Raw genomic sequence first — 23,675 nt, forward strand, 5'->3', positions numbered from 1 at the left:
TTCAACAAAGATAGTGTCGTCCTCAGACACCACCAGCCTTTATTCCAAAGGTGTGTTCGGATTTTCATATTAATGAACCGATAATTTTACTGTCCTTCTACCCTAAACAGCACACCTCGCCACACGAAGCACTCCTCCATACCCTGGATGTACGGAGAGCCCTTGCGTTCTACATAGAACAAACGAAACCATTCAGGAAGACCAACCGGCTTATAATTGCCCTCACTGAGAGGTCTAAAGGTCACCCATTATCTCAGAGAATAGCAAACATTATCATTGCCTGCATAACCCAGCGTTACTTCATACGCAAAGTTCCACTCTTAGAATGACCTACAGCTCACTCTACCAGAGCAATGGCAGCCTCAACAGCATCTCTAAGGCTTCCCCTTCAGTGACATCTGTAGAGCAGCCACCTGGGCCTTGCATCACACACATGTAAAGCACTATGCAATCCAGCACAGATGGCTGCCCAACACTTTGGTGGCGACTGCAGTACTTTCAACTGTAGACAAGTAGTGGCTCCGAATCCCACCTTCCTTTGTACTTGAGGGTACTGCTATTCAGTCACCTACAGTGGAGCACCCACGGGGACATCACTCGAAGAAGAAAGCAAAGTTATTCACCTTGGTGCAGTAACTGTCATTCTTCGAGATGTCTGTCCCCGTGGGTGCTCCACTACCCGCCCTTCTCCCCACTTCGGAGTCTTTGCTTATGTTTTTCAGATTCCGAGGCAGATTCGAGGAACTGGCGGGAGCTGGATTGCGCACATGTATAAAAGGGCGCGAATGCCGCGGGGTGCTTCCGTGCATGCGCAATCTGGCCGGCTACTGCTGCAAAAAGTCTCCGATTTGTGACGCTGGGGCAAGCCCATCACCTATAGTGGAGCACCCATGGAGACACATATCTCGAAGAACGACAGTTACTGCACCAAGGTGAGTAACTTCACTTTCTCATCCCTCAATTTGCAAGATGCATACTTTCACATTGCCATCCACCCTGCTCACAGATGTTTTTTTCGTTTTGTTGTAGATTCTCAATACTACCAATACAAAGTGCTTCCTTTCGGACTCTCTACGGCCCCAAGGGTCTTCTCAAAAGTGCTGGGGATTGTCACAGAGTGCCTGAGGAAACAAAGTATTATCATCATATTTCCTTACCTAGGCGACTACCTCCTCAAGTCGCGCTCACACAATTATTTCTGCTGCTCTCTGTCGGTCACAAGACACCTATTCAAACACCTGGGCCTTCAGGTGAACGAAGCCAAATCGACACACTATTCTACACAAAAGATAGGAGCATCCCTACCTACAAACCATTTTCAAAAAATTGTGACCTCGGTAAATACCTTATGATCCAGCCCCCACACAATAGCACTCGAGTGGCTTCGGCTGTTGGTACACATGGCAGCGTGCAACTTCGTAGTCGGCAACGCCTGTCTGCACATGAGATGCTTACAGAGCTGAGTGGGTCAGGTGTACAAACCCAATGTCCATCTGCTATCCAAATCCCTTGCTCTTCCAGGGGTAATAAAGGAATCCCTACGCTGGCAGCTGAGCTGAAGTAACCTGCGTTCTGGAGTCTCGTTCCACCTATCAGAACCATCCATCTCCATGATGACAGATGCATTTTGTACAGGACAGGGCGGCCACCTGCATTGTCATTCCTGCCAGGGCATGTGGTCCACCACCACCAAGAATTTGCACATAAACATCCTAGAACTGCGAGCAGTCAGGAATGCATGTGTTAAGTTTCTCCCATTTATCGCCAACAGACATGTTAGACTATAAATAGACAACGTTGCAGCAATGTTTTACATAAATCGTCTGGGTGGAGCCTGATCTCGAGCACTTTGCATGGAGTCCATAGCGCTTTGAAACTGGTGCCTGAAACACAACACAATTATCACCTCAGTGCATCTTCCAGACACCCTGAATACAACAGCAGATGCACTCAGCAGAGCCCTCCCAGTTCAGCACAAGTGGCAAATGAACCCACACATATTGGTGGACATCTTCCGCCTGTGGGTTCACCCTACCATAGATTTGTTTGCAACGCAGTCCCAATATTCTGTTCCAGGGCAGGAAGAGGCAAGGGATCAATGAGGGATGCATTTCTCATCGCATGGATGTCCCACCTATTCTACGCATTTCCTCTGATTCCCCTATTGAACAGCGTAGTTCAGAAGATAAGTAGGGACAGGGCCCATCTTATACTTATTGCACCAGCATGGCCACGCCAACCATGGTTTCCCTTCCTAATGGTGATGTTCCGCTCCCCACCGATCCAGTTACCTTGCATCAGGGATCTCCTCCTTCACCCGAGCTCCCACGATGCCCATCCGAGTTGATCTGCTCACAGCAAGTACAAATGGTCCTTTCTACACAGTAGGACACAGAGCACCCGCAAGACTTATCTTCAGAAATGGAAGAGATCCTTTACGTGGTATGCTCATCACCAGTTGGTTCTTTCAACATCCCCTTTACCTACCATCCTCAGCTATCTTCTGCACCTTAAACAAGAGGGCCTCACAATAAGCTCCATTAAAGTTCACCATGAGGCCATTACTACGTTCCACTCCAAGTTAGAGACTCGTCCATATTTGCTCATTCACTCACCAAGAGGTTCTTGAAGAGCCTGCAGGCACTTTATCCAGATATCAATCCTGCAATGCAACTGTGGAACCTGCATTTAGTATTGAATACTGTAACTAGGCCTCCGTTCGAACCAATGGCAACCGCCTCATTATTACACTTGTCCAGAAAAATGGTTTTCCTGGTAGCTGTTACCTCGGCCAGATGCGTAGGAGAGATTGCGGCCCTACTGGCAGTTCCTTCATAATACCACCTCTTTTTAAAGACAAGGTCACCTTACGTACCTATCTCAAATTCTTCCCCAAAATACACTCATTCTTCCATATCAACCAGACAATACATCTTCCCATCTTCTTCCCCAAATCACATGCCAGCTTTTTTGAGATGAATATGCATACTCTTGACCTGCACAGAGCGCTCTCTTTACCTGGAGTGAACGAGACCGTTTCAAGCATCTCCCAGACTGTTTGTTTCAATAGCAAACCACAATAGGGGCCAGGCTGTCTCATCACAGAAACTCTCCCACTGGATCTCGGATTGCATCAATCTTTGCTATGCACAGCCAGATGTGCTCCCTCCAGAGAACATAAGGTCATGTTCAACCAGAGCCATGGCTACCTCAATAGCATTCTTCCGTAAAGTACCCATTAAAGACATCTGCACAGCTGCTACATGGTCCTCTGACTACACATTTGCAAAGCACTATGCCCTTACACAGGGACCTCTTTCCAAGTTGAAACTAACTAAGACAGTTCTCTCCACCGCTTTTCTGCCAGATCTGAAGTCTCTACCTCCCTAAAGGGGAATTGTAGTATTTCAATTGTCAAACACTTTACTTCCTGAACAACATTGATCCTATAGCACCTTAGAGACTAACGAAAATACAAAAGACAGAACTATGCAGCACTTTAAAGACTAACAAGATGGTTTATTAAGTGATGACCTTTCGTGGGCCAGACCCAAATCCTCAGATCAAATTGTGGAAGAAAATTGGCACGACCATATATACCAAAGGGATACAAACAAAAAAGTGAACACGTATAAAATAGACAAATCAGATTTTAGAACGGAAGGGGGATGAGGGGCGGAGGTTAATAATGGAGATTGCCTATCTCCTAGAACTGGAAGGGACCTTGAAAGGTCATCGAGTCCAGACCCCTGCCTTCACAGCAGGACCAAGTACCATCCCTGACAAATGAATGTCTATAAGGTTAATGTCTATAAGGTAATGATATTAGAGGTGATAATTGGGGAAGCTATCTTTGTATCTGGCCCATGAAAGCTCATCACCTAATAAACCATCTTGTTAGTCTTTAAAGTGCTACATAGTTGTTTTTTTTAAGTTACAGACTAACATGGCTACCCCTCTGAGAACTTTGCTTCCTAAGTTCTCCTACAACAGTCTAGTCCCTTTCTGTCAAATTTTACAAAGTGTTAAATTTGAGTTGGAGAAAATTCACTTACAAAAGGATGTCATGGTTGGGTCATTGTGGTTGTAACTAGGGATTCTGGAATGGACGGTAGAGGATACTATGAAATAATTGCACATACTTTGTTTTGCTCTGACAGAAAATTACTATAATCATGTATCTAGCCTAGTGTTGAAGGACTCAGAGAAAGTTGTTACATTTTTTCCTCTTGAGTATGAAGATTTATTTGCTAATATAATTGAATCAGAAGTCCTTCAAATAGTGGTGTATATTATAGTCCACTGAGGTTTTGTACCGTGTGCCATGCAACCTGCAGCTCATGAGGGTTCCGTGTGTGGTCCACAAGAACCTTTGTTTACCATTGTCCATGCACAAGGCTGCCAGATTCTGCAGGTTTCCATCCATGTATTTTTTCCTACCCTTATTACTAAAGTGACATGCATGTAAAGCAAAGGCATGTGAAGAGAGATGCGTTCTGATTGCATGTAACATCAGTGGTGAGAGCAGCGCATTCCCTCTTCCTCCAATCAAAGCATTGTTATGGTTCTTTCAGCACACTCTGCAAATTCTAGGTACACAAGCGCAATTGGCAAAACAATTCTGTCCTGGGAGACTATCTTGGTTACGACACTCTTGTGGGCCACTCCTGGGGCCTACTTACAAGACTAGGTTGCCCACCACTGGCATATAGTCAGATCTTTTCAAAATAGTCCGTACATGTGCCCTTGTATAGCTTCGTGGTTTTGCCAGAGGCAATAAAAGGGCAGGGTGGACTGATTATGATGAATCACACCCCTTCAACTAGGAGATAGAAGATTCCTTGCACTTACTGATTCCTTGCACTTATTGAAAGACTCTAGAGCAGGGGTGGGGAACCCCAGGCCTGGAGGCTGGATGTAGCCTCTGGCTTGCCTGGATCTGGCCCCTGAGTCTCGGGTTTCCCTTCTAGCATTGGAAAACCCATGCTGGTGCTGCAGTCCCCCATCCGTCTCCCCACAGAGCTGGAGCACACAGTCTACTAGCCTGGGCCCCAAAGGCTCTGGTGCAAGAAGAATGAGAGGAATGTCTTTCTCCTTCTCAGGGGCCACATCAGAGAGAGGTTTGGAGTTTTTTATTTTGGTTCTCACTTGTATGTAGCCCCCAACTGATTTTTCTGTGGATCAGCCCTTGGCCCAAAAAAGGTTCCCCACCCCTGCTCTAGAGCCACCTTGCAGTCCCTAGTTAAATATATGCTAGCACCAAAATGAAAATGTTATCACCTATCAGCTCCACAACACTATAGAACTTTCTAGTTCTACCACTGGTGAGTCTGCAGACCTCCAGAGAAATGCCTCAGGGTCTGCCTGGTCCAGTGGTGCAGTCATTTGTGCAACATCCCCTGTCTTTGCATAATTAATATTTCTAAAAGCATCTAGAGGACTTGCCAACCATTTTAAACCCCAGTATTCTTGCCAAGCACCACTTCTGGGGCTGTTTCAAATTTTTTACCAGCATGGAGCATGATAACAGTGGAAAACTGGATCCTGGATATCATTCAGCACATCTATAAGAGTTTGTTGCCATCTCCTCCACATTCCCCACCTTGTCCTATTTCTGAGATCACTCTCAGAAACAGTATTCTTACACTAGAGATGGGTTCCCTCCTGCAGAGAGGAAAAGTGGAACCAGTCCCTACAGCCTTTCAGGTCACAAGGTTCTATTCCAAATATTTCCCAAGAACATTTGCTCAAAAAGAAAGGGGAATGGAGAACAATCTTGGATCTTTGACATCCTAACCTTTCTATTTGCAAACCAGAGTTGCGTACAGTCAAGCTTGTGGCCATCATTCCCTCATTAGAAAAGGCATGTGGTTCACAGCATTTAATAGGCAAGGATGCCTACTTCCCTGTTAACATCCATTCAACCCACAGATGGTTCCTGAGGTGCGCTGTGGGGTCAGCATTTCCAACAGGACCTCTTGTTAGCACTTATTACTGTTTTATGAGTCTTCACAAAACATTTCTTCATGACAGTGGCTCATGTCCGACAGCAAGGAGTCCTTGTCTTCCCTTACCTAGATGACTGGCTGCTGGTGGCGCAATCCAGAAAGAAGCTTCCAGATCAACTTCCCATGTTCTTCTACTTCTCTTCTCCCTAGGGGTGAGTGTCAATATTGAAAAATTGACTTTGCGCCCTAGAGTTCATAGGTGTATGCATTGACATGACTGATACACCTGCTTGTGAAATACAGGTTCCAGAGCCTACTAGAACTGATTGCTTCAGTGATATCCAGCTCTTTGGTTTCAGTCTTGCCTTTCCTTCCTCATCCACATGGCACTGTGCACATACATTACAGCCTTTGGTCACTTGTCCTTCCACAGTCTACAGTTTTGACTGGAAGGAACCTAATTGCCCCATGCACCAACCCATGGATGTTATTTTCACTGTTCCACTAGAGGTCATCTCCTTCTGATAGTGGACAGATCCAATCCAAGTCTTCTCTGAAATGCCCTTCCTCCCATCCTCACTGAGCATGACAGTCATACAGATATGTTGCGAGACAGCTGAGGAGCTTACATTGTAGACACATGACAGAAGGAACATGGACTGCTTGAGAAGCCAGCTGAACATCAATATCCTGGAACTTCTGACAGTATGCAAGAAATGCTGCATGTTTTTACCATCTGTCTGTTCTTGTCATGTCTGACAACACCACAATGGTTTACTACATCAACAAGCAAGGAGGCACAAGGCCTCCAAGACTACATATAGAAGTGGTATGCCTCTGGAAATGGTGCATTGCACATTGTATCATCTTTTCAGTGGCCTGCCTACAAGGGACCCAACATGCGATTGCCCATGCTCTCTGAAAGAAGTTTGCATCTTACCATGAATGGGAATTCCATGACAAAGTAATTGTGGATGTTTTAGCCAATCAGGGATTTATTTTCATCTTACACCATCAAGTGCCTTTGGTACTGGTCAAAGGGAGGACATAGTGCCCACTGACAGGTAAACACCCTGGTTGTCAACTGGTTGGACCAGATCAACTATGTGTTCCCTCCCCTACCAGACTTGTCATGTGTCCTTTGTAAATTCTGATGGAAGAGAGAGATGATCATCTTGATTGCTCCCTTCTGGCCTTATCAGTTCTGGTTTCCTCTATTTTTCTGCATACTAAAGCATTCTCCACTCAATCGCTGACATTTTGAAACTGCTCACACAACAAAACAGTGGACTTAAACACTCTAATCCATGGACACTTCACCTGACAGCTTAATTTTTGGATGGATAACTGCTAACATGAGACTGTTCATCAAATTGTCAGCCATATGAGATGCCTTCACCAGTAAGTAGAAAGGATGCCACAAAATGATCTTATCAAGTTAAATGGATTTGTTTCATTTCCAGTGCAAAAAGGTCTTGTCCCAGAGGCTCTGGGCGTCCCAATACTCTTCAACTGTATCCTCTATCTCAAGACCGAAGACTTGCACCCTTATGGAGTTGAGAGTATGCAATGGCTATTAGCGCCCTCCACCCTTTGGTGGACAGACATTTGTTTTTTCCTACCCTTTACTCTGCCTGGATGTGAAAGGGCTTTATATGTAAATACCTGCCCATTCAGTCTGTTGCTCCTCTGTGGGACTTCAGCTTAGTCCTTACATGATTAATTAATTCTCTCTTTGAATCCAGTCCTCTTGCTCTCTTTCTCTTATTTTCATGAAGGTCACTTTCCTGGTTGTGATCATCTCTGCAAGAAGGATTGGAGTCCATGATGGCAACCACCGCCTCCTTCCCCTCCCCCCCCCAACTTGTTTCATAAGAATAGTTTTGCTGTGCTTGCATCCCAAATTTCTACCAAAAGAGGTTTCCTGCTTCCACCTCAACTAATGCATATATTTGCCAACTTGCTTTCCCAGACTACACACTTCAAATGAGATACAGTATTTCACTTCCTCGATGTCTGTAGGGTCTTGCTTGGACTTTTACCTAGAAAGGATGAAGCCTTTCAGGAAGTTTTCCAGACTATTTGTTGCTATACCACAGAGAATTAAAGAGCAGGTCATCTCTGCCCAGAGAATCTCAATGTCAGTCTCTTAATACAGGCTCTTAATATATTTAAAAGTTAGAGCTGCAGCGTGGATAGCTCCTGGGCCGGGAACTAATAACCCCACTGCAGCTCTGCAGTTCTCCCTCTTACAGGAATTTTCATTGACTATTCAATTAGCTGATTACACACAATTCAACATCCCTACTGCCATGCTCCATTATATGCCCCTTATGAACATAGTGATATGGCTACATGGAGTATGGTACACACCTTTTCCTCTCATTTATACTTTAATTCAGGGGTTTGCAACCTATGGCTCTTAAGCCAAGTATGGCTCAGTATAGAACCAAATATAGCTCTTTTGTCATTCCCAAAATACATACAACTTTTTAAATTAAAACAAAAAATTCAAATTTTAAAAAAGCGTAATTACTCATGTAACTTGAATGCATGCATGAACCTAAATTTGACCAGTTATGATGTAAACTTCAAAGAGAGGTGCTATAAGATGCAGCAGTAGAAGTCCCATTAAACAAAGTCTGTGAGTACAAAGTTTCATTTATGCTATTATTAATCATCTTGTCAATTATCAATAGTATTAGGTTGTATATTTTCAGTCATGCAAACACTGGCTCTTTGTTGATCACTTGTTTTGAACTTTGATGTAGATTAACTCTTTGGTTTGAAAAGGTTGCCAACCCCTGCTTTAATGCATGATTCTGAAACAGATGCCTTGCTCCATGTGGCAATCCTTTGTTCCAGGGTTCCATCAGCTTTCTTGCCCCTCCTACCTGATTCATCCTCAGTGGAATACAATAGGGACCATCAGTAGAAAAAGGGGAAGATATTTACCTGTGTCTGGAGGTTCTTTGTGGTGTGTGGTCCCTATCTGTATTCCAGTCTAATCCTCCTCCTTCCCTCCTGTTGTGGATTTAGTAGGTATGTGGTGGTGAAGAAACTGAAGATGCAGTCGATCCACTCTGTGCTGTATTGCCTTAAGTAAAATTGAGGCGCACAAGGATGCACACTCTGACACTACTGTTTTGAAAAGCTCTGGGCACATGCTATGTGCATATAGCCCTCCATGAAATACAGATAGGAACCACACATTTTGAAGAACCTCCAGTTACAGGAAAGAAATCCCCCCCTTACCAGTTCTACATAAGAAACAGCCATAGTTAGAGAAGCACTTGACATATGCTTTTCCTTCACTCTGTATGGAACCACAAGCTCTGATCAAGTACAAGAAAACTAAGTTCCAAAGTCTTGATAATTTGATGCTAGCCATTTCCCAAATGTATTGGAGACTGTATCTTAGCTGATCTCATCAGGCTTGGTGTTTTGTGTCACAATTGGTAACTCAAAACCAGAGTGTATCTTTGATTTCTTTCTTGAAATGTTTGTTAGCATGGCTTCAGAGAAGTTAAAGACATCTGTCTGAAATGTCAGATAATATATTTCTAGCAGAAGATAATATAAATTTAGATGAAGACGTTTTGAAGAATAGTGTTAAGTCTAATACTTCACTTGAGTATTCTATTAACTTATATTCATGCAAGTTAAACATCTTATTATTTTGGCTACAGTTCTGGCTTTCCAAGAAGGTAGCAGAGTAAACTGGTTTCTGTTCTTCACAGTCATTGGTTTCATGAGGGATATGTTGCATTAAAATAACTACTTTTTTGGGTGGTCAGTGTACATGTGCCTTGTGTGCACAAGCTTGGTATCTTTTGCATAGCCAGGTCTATCAGGGCCACTTTTATGCCTTTTCTTCTTTGTGATCTCTCAGGAGAACATAAAGCAGAGGTGGGCAAAATACAGCTGGCTTCTGGGGCCAGTGTGTGTGTGTCTTTGTATGCTAACTGTGGGAGTCCCCATGTCCTGCCCATACTCCCAGCACCATTCTTACAGCTTCCCATTGGCAGGAAACCAGCAATTTGGAGCTGTGTGGGCATTGCTTGCAGGCATATGCAGCATGAGGAGACCTGCTACCTCCTCTCCAAGGGCCATGCTTCATAGAAACACACAAACTGGCCCTAGCAGCTCCCATATTGAATGGCATGTGTGGCAGTAGCAGATAGGGAGACTTCAGCCTGAAGTTCCTGCTGGCTACTGGCCAGAAACTACCAACAGCAAGCATCTCCTGGCCAGACTCTGCACCTAGCACTCCAGCTCCCTACCCCAGATCACAACCCCCTCATGCATCCAAACTCCGTCTAGACCCACACTCCTCCATTAATATAGTAGAAAAGTACGTTCCTTGACCACTTACCAAATTCTTGAAGTGGCCCCTCATTGAGAATTATTGCCCACCCCGACATAAAAGATGGAGAAACCATGACCTTCTGTTTCCTCTTAGAACCAATGGCTGTGAAACAGATCCTGGACTGCATCCTATTAGCTATGCTTTTGTCTAAGCTTCAAATTTTATCTGTGAAGAAGTACTCTTGTTGGTTTAATCCAGGGGTGTCCAAACTTTTTTCAAAGAGGGCCAGATTTGATGAAGTGAACATGCGTGAGGGCCGACCATTTTGCCTGACATTCTTTGAACCATTAAAATTAAATGCAAATTAACTATTTTATGCAAAGTTTATTGCAAACGGCATACTTTTCATTTCGTCACATGGATGACAAATCTCAACAGGTGTTAAATCACTCTGCCTTTCATATCTGAAGGCCAGATGAAAAAAAAATCCAGGAACATTGTAAAGTACAGGCAGTCCCCGACTTACGTCGGATCCGCACTTACAAACGGGGCTTTCTCGCCCCAGAGGTCGAGGTGGCGGATTGCTACCTGCGAGCTCCGGGGCGAGAAAGCCCCGTTCGTAAGCTGCTCCGGTGCCCCTGGTCTGCTGGAGACGGTCTCCAGCAGACCAGGGGCACCGGGCGGGTTCCCGCGCTTCTGAGGCTTTGCCAGAGCACACTAGCTGCGCCCCCCCCCCCCCCCCCCCAGCAGACCAGGGACACGGGAGCAGAGCAGCAGCGGCAGCGGGGTGCCGCGCCTCTGAGGCTTTGCTCTAGCAAAGTCTCAGAGGCGCGGGACCCCGCCGCTGCTGCGGCTTCAGTCCCGCTGCTGCTCTGCTCCTGTGTCCCTGGTCTGCTGGGGGGAGGGCGGGGGGGGGCGCAGCTAGTGTGTGGTCAGTTTCAGCAGTGGCTGAATCAGGACGCCTGGGGCAGAGCAGCTGGGGTGCTGCTGGGTTGGTCCAGTAGCGCCGAGGAGCGGTGCTACTGGAGCAACCCAGCAGCACCCCAGCTGCTCTGCCCCAGGCGTCCCCAAGTCAGCTGCTGCTGAAACTGACCAGCGCTGACTACAGGAAGCCCGAGGCAGAGTTGCTCTGCCCCAGGCTTCCTGGAATCAGCCGCTGATCAGTTTCAGCAGCAGCTGACTTGGGGAAGCTTGGGTTTCTTAAGTTGAATCTGTATGTAAGTCAGAACTGGCGGTCAGTTTCAGCAGCGGCTGAATCTGGACGCCAGTTCCGACTTACATACAGATTCAACTTAAGAACAAACCTACAGTCCCTATCTTGTACGTAACCCGGGGATTGCCTGTACATTACATATTATTGGTAATAAAGGTTGTCTGTCAACTTTTAAGTTCAAAAAATATGAACAGGAACATAACACCAAGTATATATGTTGTGTCCAAATATATATTTATAACTGATTTAGACCAACTGACATTAACTGAGATTTTACAATGTATTCATCTCAATACATATGGATTCGTTGGGGGCCATAAAAGATAGATATTGCCAAATTACCTGTGGGGCCGTATTAAACCGGAACACGGGCCGCAATTGGCCCGCGGGCCAGACTTTGGACATGCCTGGTTTAATCTGTACAATTTTCATTGTATTTGAATGTTCTGAGGGGAAAATAGCAGAATTGACAGGAGAGAGCCTTTGTACACCCTTCTCTCACCCCTTACAGAGAGAACACAGTTATACAGCCATGAAAAATACCAGATAATAAGTTCTGAGGTTTTAGCTCTGTTCGTTGTGTGATGAGTATAGCAGATGTCTTTTCTGCATTAGGGAAGCTCATGTCCCTCATAGATGTTCCAACTGTTTCTCTTGTATTTAGAAGTCAAGGGATATGAGGCTTAAACTGCACCTCTTGAAGCAATTCATGAAAGTGGCTTCAGACACATTTAGAAGCAACATGGTCCCATATGGAACCTCAGAGATTTTCATTATGAGTGCCCTAGTAGATGGACATGCTTCCAGTTCCAGCAAGAAATAGAAAGAAGCTAAATTAATATGACTACTGGGATCCTCAGATACATTATTGCTGTTGAAGACATCACCTCTGACCACTGTTCCGTGTAAGCTGAATGCTTGTGTAGTGCCCAGGAGAAATTCAAATGCCATCCAGTTGATTGGGGACTGTGGGCACTCTACTAAAGCCAGAAACATGTGTTTCCACTGGTGGTGCACATCTGCATATGCTTTGGTGCACACAACAGAATGTATTCTACACATGGATGGAAAAGTTTAGAGGGCACATTGCCTCTGACTTCTCTGCACCAATTGGTGGATAAAGAGAAAATAAGTTGTAGATTTTCTAGTAGCAAACTTAAAAAAAAGAGCCAGGTCCCCTTCAGAGACCATGCACCCCAGAAACCCAGGGATGTTCCGTGCAGGCTTCAAACTGTTCTAGTAATAGAAGCTCTTTGAAGATTTCCAGATCCCCACAACACTATGGTACTATCAGTCAGACCTCAGTACTGAAACACCCCAGATATTGCTGAAGCATAATAAGCCAGCGGACTCCAAATATTCTTTTTCACAGAAGCATGCTACATCTTCACACTCCTTATGGTTTGCTTAGATAATGGCAGTACTGATGACAGGCAATCTCTATTGTACAGGTACAGACATCTGGGATACTCTTTCATAGACTCATAGACTTTAAGGTCAGAAGGAACCATTATGATCATCTAGTCTGACCCCCTGCACAGTGCAGGCCACAAAATCTCACCCATCCCTCCTAGAATAATCCTCTCACCTATATCTCAGATATTGAAGCCTTCAAATACTTTGAAGACCCCAAGATCTAGAGGATTCTCTGCATCTTGGGGTCTTCAAAGTATTTGAAGGCTTCAGTATCTGAGATATAGGTGAGAGGATTATTCTAGGAGGGGTGGGTGAGATTTTGTGGCCTGCACTGTGCAGGGGGTCAGACTAGATGATCATAATGGTCTTTTCTGACCTTAAAGTCTATGAGTCTATGAAAGAGTATCCCAGATGTCTGTACCTGTACAATAGAGATTGCCTGTCATCAGTACTGCCATTATCTAAGCAGCCTGCATGTCAACAATCAGTGCCTTCACTACTTGCCCCATCTTCCTGGATGGGACCATCAAAATAAGCAGTTCTCCTAGTAGTGACAATGATTGCTACAGACCCTTAACTATTTTGAGACTTCCCCCAAAGTGCTCATGTTCCAGCCCATGGCAAGTCTCTGAGCCTCAGTGCTTTCTCACCGCAGGGCTGGAGCGAAAGTGCTGGCCTGTGCATTGTTGCAGGGAGTCCTGAACCTTGCCTGCTCAGTTCCTGTGGGACTGGAGTGTGACCATAGCCTCGGCAATGCAAGTTGAGTGTGAGTGTCTTTTTGCTTCTCAGTTGGGGCCTGGTCAGTCAGGTTTTGTTTTTTGCTTTTCACTTGTGTGTGGCCCCCAACTGATTTTTCTTTCCCGTGGGTCCATTTGAAAAACAGTTCTCCACCTGTTCTAGAGATTTAGTTATATCAGATGAGCTGGAATTCCGCTTAATAGGTACCATATACTTGTTGATACTGTGATCTATTGGGTCACTGGGACCATATCTTTCATTAGTACATCCTACCTGTTTGGTACCAACTGCATCAGAAAAGCAGTTCTAGTCACCTTCAGCATATGTTTCACCATTGGATTGCCCAGAATATTTTCTCAGATTCTTAGATTGCTGTGGGAAGCCCCTGACTATTCTACAAGGGCATTCTCCCATCTTTCTACCATGAGGTGGTAATCTCAAGGACAGTCTCATATTCCACTTTACTGGAATGACCAGGGTTGGATGCCATTGCTATGGTTTTGTGGTCCACCTTAGTGCCCATATTTGGATCTGTGGGCTGTTTGCTTCCAGAAGTTCTCAAAGCCTCCTGGTTCTTCCCAAGTCCTCGCACAGGGACTCCTCTGTCTCATTACTTGCTCCTCAGTAGCCTCTGGAGGAGTCTTTTGAAGGCCAGGAAGCTGGAGTGGACAGGGAATTCACCCTGCAAACTAATATTCCATCACTATATTCTCACTATAATGTCATAATGCTGCCTACACCGTCTCTCGCTCTTGATGGTGAATTAATGTTAGTAGATCCCACAAAACCATATGGCGCACACTGACCACTACAATGCCTGCTGGCAAATGGGTTGACAGAAATATTATATACTGGTAAATGTTCAGATCCATGCGTCTAGATCAAATACTCCTGTTTCCAGTAGAGACTTTTTTCAATGTTAGATCCAGTTTAGAAGCGCCCACGTCCATCAGATGTTATTGCTAAAGAGTCACCTACAATGGAACATCATTAGGGACACTTCTGAAGTGGGAGGAGATTACTCTCCTTGGGCAGTAATTGGAAATGTGCACCCCTGTGGGTTTCTGTTACCTGATCTCCTTCTCCTCTGCTTTTGGAGTCTTGTCTGTCAAGACATCGAGAGGGAAGGAACTGAGTTCTTTATATATCTTTTGTACAGTCTACAGGCAGGCCTAGAGCCCATATTCAGGCCAAATAGACAGTGCCACCAAAAACTTTATATCAAAGCTACATAGGTGGAACATCCAGACACCCATATTTTGAAAAACTCCAGTTACTGTATAAGGGGAGTAACTTCATTTTTTGCTGGGAAGATGGCGGAACCAATAGTAGAGACAACAAATATGTGGTGGAAGAAGTCAGAGTGGTCACAAGACTTAAAAGAAATACCTTGCAGCATGAAAGCAGGGGCAAAAGAAGCAGAAAAGGGGGGTGAGGTGGGAGAACCAGGGCTGAGGGTTTGTAGAACAGATATTGCAGTGGGAAGGATGGGCAAAAGAATCCATTGTGGAGGATAATGAATCATGGAGGGAGTCAACAGCCATATCAGTGGAAGAAAGGAAAGAGGGCAGCCCTTTTTGTTGAGTGGGACTGTTGTATCAGTCCAACACTCCCAGCTTTCTGATTGTCTACCCTGATATTCACAAGTACAGTTGCAGTAACTGTGTTTGCAAAATTGCACATTGTTGTATGAAAGTGTTTCAGAATTGTACTCAGAGCTACTAGAAGTTAGTTGTGTGAATACTACATTACTTTTGTATTTTTTATCTTCAAATATTATAGAATGTGAAATTTTTTTAAATGCTCAAATGGTTGAATCATGTATTGTGATATAAAATATCTTTCTAGGTATTCTAACTTACCTAGCTTTAGGTTGTCCAAAAATGCCCACCTTTTGCTTGCACACATTATCAATAAATGTGGTTCAGATTTGGAAAGCAAATTTTTTGTTGGTGGTGATTTTTCTTGCCCAGTGTATCTAATACTGTAATCATAACATCTTAATTCACTAATTATTTTAAGTGTATTAACTGTTTTCGTCATGATTCTAATTGCTTCTATTTACTACATAGAAATTTCAAGACATCGAAGAAACGCATCTTCTTCACATGAAGGAAATTGTAGAATCTTTGTCAAATACTGTAAAAGAAGTTCATTTACAAATAGGCCTGGTGAGTTAATTTAAATTGGTTTTTGTATTAATCTGACTATAAAATTTGTTAGATTTGTTTCTTAGATTATTAAGTTATATTAGTTACTGTTTCTGAAGTGATGGCCAGTTTTTGGTATTTGACCTAAACTTTTACTTATCTTCCAGTAGAAAAAGGAGAGCTGTGCCAGCAAAAATGGTTTAATGTATCCTTATGGTTCATTTTATAACAATACATGTTATGAAATTCAAATGTATAGATGCAACTGCTATTATAATACATCACTCTTTTGCCTTTGTGGTGCTTTTTTATTGATGCCAATTCTGTAGATATGTGTTAATATCTGGAAGCAACATAACAAGGGAACGTTTTATGATTTTTAAGCACATAAAAATCCCAGTCTTTGTTGTATTGTGGTTTGCATATGTTTGTAACTTTATTTTTGTGTGATTGTACATTACAATAAACACACTGCACCAAATTAACAGGTAATATAATAGTAGTATAAGATACATACCACTAAGTAGATGTAAATTATACTCTGAGATGTGTAGGGTTTAACCAGGAAAACAACAAATAAGAAGGTGTATAAAAATGTAAGATGAGATGTATAGGTGACACATCCTTTATTAGTCTTATCCTTCTGAATATGCCTTTTCTCTTACAGCCTTGTGGAGGCTTCTCATGTCTTGCTCACAACACTCCTGTTAATGCATCCCGGAACCATGTTTGCTTTTCTTGCAACGTCACACTGTTGACTCATGTTTAGCCTGTGATCCACTATGACCCTTAAATCCCTTTCTTTAGAACTCCTTTTTAGCTTCCCATTTTGTATGTGTGAAACTGATTGTTCCTTCCTAAGTGGAGTACTTTGCATTTGTTCTTATTTAACTTCATCCTATTTACCTCAGACCATTTCTCTGGTTTGTCCAGATCATTGTGAATTCTGACACTATCTCCAAAGCACTCTCAACCTCTCCCAGCTTGGTATCATCTGCAAACATAATAAACATGTTCTCTGTGCTAATACCTAAATCGTTGATAAAGTTATTGAACAGAACAGGTCCCAAAACTGACCACTGTGGAATACCACTTGTAATGCCCTTCCAGCATGACTGAACCATTAATAACTCCTCTCTGAGAATGGTTATCCAGCCATTTATGCACCCACCTTATAGTAGCCCCATCCATGTTGTATTTCCCTGGTTTATTGATAAGAAGGTCATGAGAGAGACTGTATCAAATGCTTTACTAAAGTCTAAGTAAACCATGTCCACCGCTTCCCCCTTATCCACAAGACTTGTTATCCTATCAGAGAAACTATCAGATTGATTTCACATGATTTGTTCTTTATAAATCCATGTTGACTGTTACCTATCACCTTATTATCTTCCAGATGTTTGCAGACGAATACCTTAATTATATGCACCGTTATCTTTTCTAGCACAGAAGTTAAACTGACTGGTCTGTAGCTTTCGGGGTTGTTCTTATTTCCCTTTTTGTAAATGGGCACTATATTTGCCCTTTTCCAGTCCTCTTCTAAACCTACCCCATTTCCACTAGCATTCACTATGTTAGGCACCCATCACCATCAGTCTTCTTGGTGAAAACTGAAACAAAGACGTCATTAAGCACCTCTGCCATTCCCACATTTTCTGTTGTTGTTTCTCCCTATTCATGGAGCAATAGGTCTACCCTGTCCTTGGTCTTCCTTTTGCATCTCATGTATTTGTGGAATGTTTTCTTGTTACCCTTTATATCTCTAGCTAGATTATTTGTTTTGTACTGTAATCTCGTCCCCACATACTTGCATTATTTGCTTATATTCATCCTTTGTAGTTTGACTTTGTTTCTATTTTTTATACAACTACTTTTTTATTTTTATATCGTGTAAGATCTCTTGATTAAGCCAAGGTGGTCTCATAAGAGCTGTGATTGACTCCTGATTTAAAAAAAAAATAACAACAACATACATGCCTGAGGACATGTTCCTGTTTCAGGCACTTATACTTCATCTAACATGAAAACCAGCTGTAATGTTATAGATTTGCCTCACTGTATTCAACCACAAGCTTGCATGCATGTATATGATGCTGTTTGCCAGACTTTTTGACCCCTCCAACTTGAGCCAAAGCTAGCCTGTTCCCTGTGAGTCAATAATTACACAGAAAAATGTCAATGTCACATTGTGTCATTTCATATTTGTGTGTTCTGCAAAGATTTGCACTATTTAGTTTCAGGGGATAGGCAAGTATTTGTATCCCACAAATGTAAATACCCTTTTAATTCTCCATTCCAATAAAGAGAATCATTATGGACATATTCTGGATGAAATGAAGTTACATGCCATCAGTTTGATCTTTATAATGTTTGTTGTGTGTGTAGTCTTAAACTTTATAGTGAAAGCTTTGCGGTGTCTTTTAAAGATGTGCATTATGTAAACAAACAAGGGAGTGTCTGGCCTCCTCTCTGTGCTTAGAGGTGATCAACTTCTCCAATTGTGTAATTAGAATGACATGACTCTGGTGGCCTTTCACCTCTCAGTAATTAGAACCAGCCTGCTGGATTTCCTGAGCAGGAAATCTAACTAGTCACCAGCAGTCCTTGCACCAGTCCAGTAAGACTGTTGTTTTGTCATTGGGAGTCCTTCATGATAGACTTGCTTGCCACCAAGGATAACTCCAAGTACTAGAACTGCTCCTCCAGATGAAACTTGAATTCAGGATCATTAACAGATACCTCAGTCTTACAGTGAAACAGAAGCCTACTCTATGCTTTTACTTTGATTTCCCTGATTCCAGGGCAGTTTCCAAAACAGACAAAGCTGTCGTCATTCTCATAGTTTCATACTGGCCATGTCAGTTTTGGCTGACAAACCCAATGCAGACATCAATTTAACCTCTGATCCAGCTTCCTGTTCACCTAGGCCTGATCTCACAGCATTGTGGCTCCATACTCCATCCAGACATGTAATCGCCACACTAGACAGCCTGAATTTTGGCAGATTAAATATTATGGATAGATTGCTTCCTATAGGTCCGGGAAAGCCTAATTCAGAGTAGGAAAACATCTACAAGAAGGACATAACCCTCGCAATGGAATTGGGTTCTCAGTATCCATGGCCTAACATTCTGGATCCCAGTACAGAACCCTGACTGTTTGCTACATTTGAAACAGGCTGGCCTGTTGTTCCCCTTTATTAAGGACTGCCTCGTGTTTATGCTTGTCTCATCTGATCATCTCAAAGTTTCTCAAATGTTTTTGCATACTTTCTCATCAGTTGAAGAACCTGCTCCAGTCTGTAATCTGTTTGATGCTCGTGCAGCTCATGGTGGCTGTTTGAAACTCTCATTGAATATTCATTATATCACCTCACTCTAAAGTTGGTGGCCATCACTTCAGGCTGGAGGATGTGAGCTTCAGGTGCTCATGGCTGAACCTTTCATATAACATTCTATAAAGACAAGATAACTTTGAGTGAGGAGTCACACTTGGCAACAGGAAAAACAACATTGCTCACCCTAGATGTTCCAAGGATACTCCTTTGTTATACTGACAGGATCAAACCATTCAGGCTGTCATTTCAGTTGTAGATATTTTAAAGGTCAATCCATCTCTTCACATAGAATATCAAAGTGGATAACATAACACAGAGTACCTCTCCCACCGAACATCAAGGTTCACTGCAAAAGAGCAAAAGTAATATTTCATGGCTGCTTCAGAAATGTGCTGATAGCTGTAATTTGGAAGATCATGTAAAATAATCCACTGTTTGTGTCAAACACTGTGGCTTGGACATAATGGCTAGATTAAATGCCATGTTTGGGAGAGCAGTACTTGAAACACTGCTCAATTGATGAAGCTAAAACTCCCCGTCCCTGCAGTTCTGAGGAGATACTGCTTGCCATTCACTTACATTCACCTTCTCAAAGAAAAGAGAGAATGCTCATCTATCCTACAGAACCTATGGCTCTTCATGGCGTCAGTATGAATCCCATGATGTGCCCTCCAACCTTACTTTCCATAGTCCTCAGCTACACCGCGGCTTTGAATTTCAAGGAACCATAGGCAATGATGGTTGAGTGCTTTTTTGCCCTCTCACGGGAGCCCATAGAGGGACATTGCTCATGTGTGGCCCTATTTAAATAATTAAATCTGTTCCCATGTGCATGAGGCACATCTGTGCCTACAATGGGACCCCACTTTCTCATCACTTAATTGATCTTTATCATGATGGCTCTTTCTCCTTGCCACCATATGTTACCAGTTGACCAGGCATATGTTTGAGTACATTAGAATGATTTGATATTTCTATTTTAAGAAAAATATTTTATTTTTGTGCCAATATAAATAGTTTGCATGCTGTTTTCGTTTTACACATCCTTTATTCAGTCTGGAGGGCAAGTGATTGTGATATTGTCAATATGCTGCATGTGGGGGATTCATTCAAGAAAGAAGCAACTTTTGTTTTTTCCACCAGATGCCCCCATTGCCTTTGCAGTATGCTGAGCTTGAGTGTATCAGAGATTTGAGAGACTTATCAGACATTGCTACATTTCTGTTAAAATAATTTTAATTTTTGTTTTGTTAAATAGTACTTTGGTAGTGATATTTAATCTATATTTTCTTAATATATAGTTCAGTCATTGTTATCTAAAGCTCATTATCTTGAAACAGGGTCTCTGATTCCTATTCATTATATAGAAGAAAATTTCCCTCGGTAAACTGAAGTTTTCTCTAAACTCACAGTAAATTGCAGTTATCCATTGTCCCCCATTACATTTGGATAATTGAGGTTGAATTCCATAATGCTGAAGTATGTATTCTCAGGAAACAAAACATCTGTCTTTTAAAAAATTAAAGGAACTGTCAGTGTTTATTGCAAAGCTTTCTTTCCCAGACTTCAGAGCTACATTTTTCACATGCATTTGGGATATATACACTCACTCATTTTAGGCAAAACTGTAAAATGCATGCCTGGACACTAAAGAGCTTCAGAACATTATACTATATTATGCTTTCTTATGAGTTGCGGGGATGTGTTAAAACTATTGAAGCAAGCTTTGGAATCAATGGTTTTTCCTACAGATACTAGTCTGAGGTCAGCATAATTATGTGTAAACAAACTTTATTCTTTCCTATAATTTGTTAATCTGCAGACATTGAACTGTATTTGTAGATCAGAATGGTAATGTCTAAATCTCGAGTAATTTTTAAAAAAAGTTCAAGTCCAGTGGAATGTGCAGATGCTGTTTTTCATTTTAACACTTTTATTTAACACCATTTGTTTATTTATTTAACACTTTATACATATCAGTGTTGCAGGGTTGGAGGTATTTTTTCTGAGTATCACTTTTAGTCAGGTAGGTAGAAGTTACGATTGTACAATGTTACATGTAGACAAATCCATATATAATAATTGTTATTATGCATAATCTATTGACATTTATTTAAAATAAAATCCATTTTAAAAAAAGAAATGGAGCAAGATCTATTTTCACTAACAATCATTGTCTGCTTTGTCCCTCCTTTAAATTCTCCTTGACATGTACCAAACATTAAGGGAACAAAGTTGTTTCATTACAAAGCTGTCTGGCCATGTTGTTCAGCCTTTTAAGAACTTTAAAAGATAATGTTTTAAACACTAACTATAGGAGAATCAATTGTTTAAGCTAATCAGCTTCTCCTAATATTGCTTTTTACCTTTATTTCATTTATTTTCTTAAAGGTTCATGAAGAATTTATTAATAACATGGCAAATACTACAGTTGAAAGTTTGATACAAAAATTTGCAGAGTCAAAAGGCACTGGCAAGGAGAGACCCGGTAAGAGATTTAAAATTCAAGAAGAATTGGAAATACAAATTTTAGAATTCTTGTGGAAGTTTGCACATGTAATACAGGTCAATGCTTTTATATAATGTACAGCATATATTCATATGTTTATAGTCCTCAATTATCATATAGTAATGTCATTTTTATTAAGGTATCTTTCCAATTACAACAGAGAGTTTCTGGGCACATTAATTATGACAGTTGACTTAACTATGTATGTAGGATATTTTATTGATGTAAGTGTTGTCAGAGGAAGTTTGACTATGGCTATGTTTACCCAGAAAAAGAGAGAACTATATATTAATTAAATTTTAGGAATCAATGATTAATCACTGAAAATTTTGACAGTTAATCTGTTCAGGATTCTCTGTATTTTCTTACTTCTGCCCCTTGTGCTTTTGCATTACAGTTTAATTATACAATCATATATTTATCAAATTCAGTATGACTGAAATCTTGCCCTAAAATTTTAGATATGATTTATGCTTACACTCATTTATCTGTAATAATTTTTCAGTATAACTTTATTTCCTAAACTTTCATATTCATGCCTATCTTTGTGAAAGAAGCTATTTGCATATGTTTGCACATACAGTAATTCCTCATTTAACACTATAGATATGTTTCAGAAAATGATAGTGTTAAGTGAAAACGTGTTACGTGGGGTCAATTTTCCCATTGAAAGTAATGGAAAAAGTGGGGGTTGCGTTTCAAGCGGTGGTGTCTGTTGGGACCGGGATATAAGGTTGGAGGAGAAAGGGGACTGGGTTATAGCAGGGAGGGGAGGTGTTTGGCTCTGGGGAAGGGAAGAGGAGGAGAGGAGAGGAGGATTGGATTGGGAGTATGTTCCTGTGACTGGTCTGCCAGGACCCGCACTGTGTCCGGCTAGGGGGTGTCACCAGGGAAAGGCACAGTGAGCAGCAAACCCTCCGCCGCTTTGCAGGGGAAGCCCTGTGCAACCGCCGGCTGGGGAAATTATGTTATTCTGGGGATGGTCATGTAATTCAAAAAAAGTTCCCCTCAAAAAATTGTGCTATCGCAAAAATGTGTTAAGCGGGCATGTGTTAAATGAGGAATTACTGTTTATGCAACCACACTTAAATTGTGGCCCTTGGTATGTGCTAAGAGTATCATTATGGCTCGGGGCTTCCAAAGTTTAGTAGCCCTGCTCTAAACTGCTGCGGTACCATTCATTGTTTACGTTTTTTCAGTTACAGATTAACAGGGCTTATCCTATGAAACATTTATTCACATGTCTCAGTCATTGAAAGCACTTGGTCTTAGTTGACTTATCTACATTAGATTTTAAGAGGGGTGGAGGTGTACTTACTCTTTAACTGCTCATTTTTAGTGGTGATAACTGCACTTGGTAGCTGTTGTGGAATACAATCTCAAGGTTTAAATAGGTTAGTGTTTCAGGTCATTGGGGGGCTTTTAATCATGCATGCATTGTTAGTTTAATTATTTCATTTTCTGCATGTGAACCAGGCCATAAAGATGTTTGTTTACAACTGTGTAGTGATTTCTACTTCTTTTAGAGCTAGTGGTGTTTTCTATGAATATTTAACAATGCACTTTCCTTATTTCTCCCATGAATTCTTGGGACTTTGGCTATTTCTTAACCTAGGCAGGGGGGATTTGGATGTGGGGCAGACAGAATTGTTTGCAGTGTGACAGCAGCAGTCTCTTATGCTATTCCATTTTATGTGCGGTGCATCTGTGTATCATCGGGTTGAATCCCAAATCAGAAAATAACTTACATTCATCATACCTAGGAATGAGGGACCACACACTGGTCCAAGAAACTATTACATACATTAAAAGATACTATTGAACGTATAATAGCAATATTTTAAAAGGAAATGTAAACTTAACAAAACCTAATCGTACTGAATTAGACAATAGTGGTCAAATATAAATATTTCTTCATATGTCTTTAGCCATCCTTTACCCTAATAAAAAGGTAAAATAACTGTGGAAAATTATTTTTAGGGATGAGGCTGTCTTCAGTGTGATGTTTAAGGGATAGGTGCTTTTGGTGAGCTTAAGGGACTCCTTGTTTCCTTC

The 23,675-nt window shown here is 41.9% G+C and overlaps 1 protein-coding gene across 4 annotated transcripts in view; it reads left to right on the forward strand.

Annotated features, from left to right (window-relative positions):
- Positions 1-23,675, forward strand: part of FCHO2 (FCH and mu domain containing endocytic adaptor 2) — a 234,988-nt gene that overhangs the window by 83,794 nt on the left and 127,519 nt on the right. For all 4 annotated transcript variants that reach the window (XM_014574166.4, XM_014574168.4, XM_089779340.1 and 1 more), the window contains exons 7-8: positions 15,697-15,795; positions 21,503-21,599. In XM_014574166.4, the coding sequence (XP_014429652.2) occupies positions 15,697-15,795; positions 21,503-21,599 (196 nt within the window). The remainder of the gene's footprint in view (positions 1-15,696; positions 15,796-21,502; positions 21,600-23,675) is intronic.

This window comes from Pelodiscus sinensis, chromosome 6 (genome assembly GCF_052426305.1).
Source record: "Pelodiscus sinensis isolate ZL-2025 chromosome 6, ASM5242630v1, whole genome shotgun sequence".
Lineage (NCBI taxonomy): Eukaryota > Metazoa > Chordata > Testudines > Trionychidae > Pelodiscus > Pelodiscus sinensis.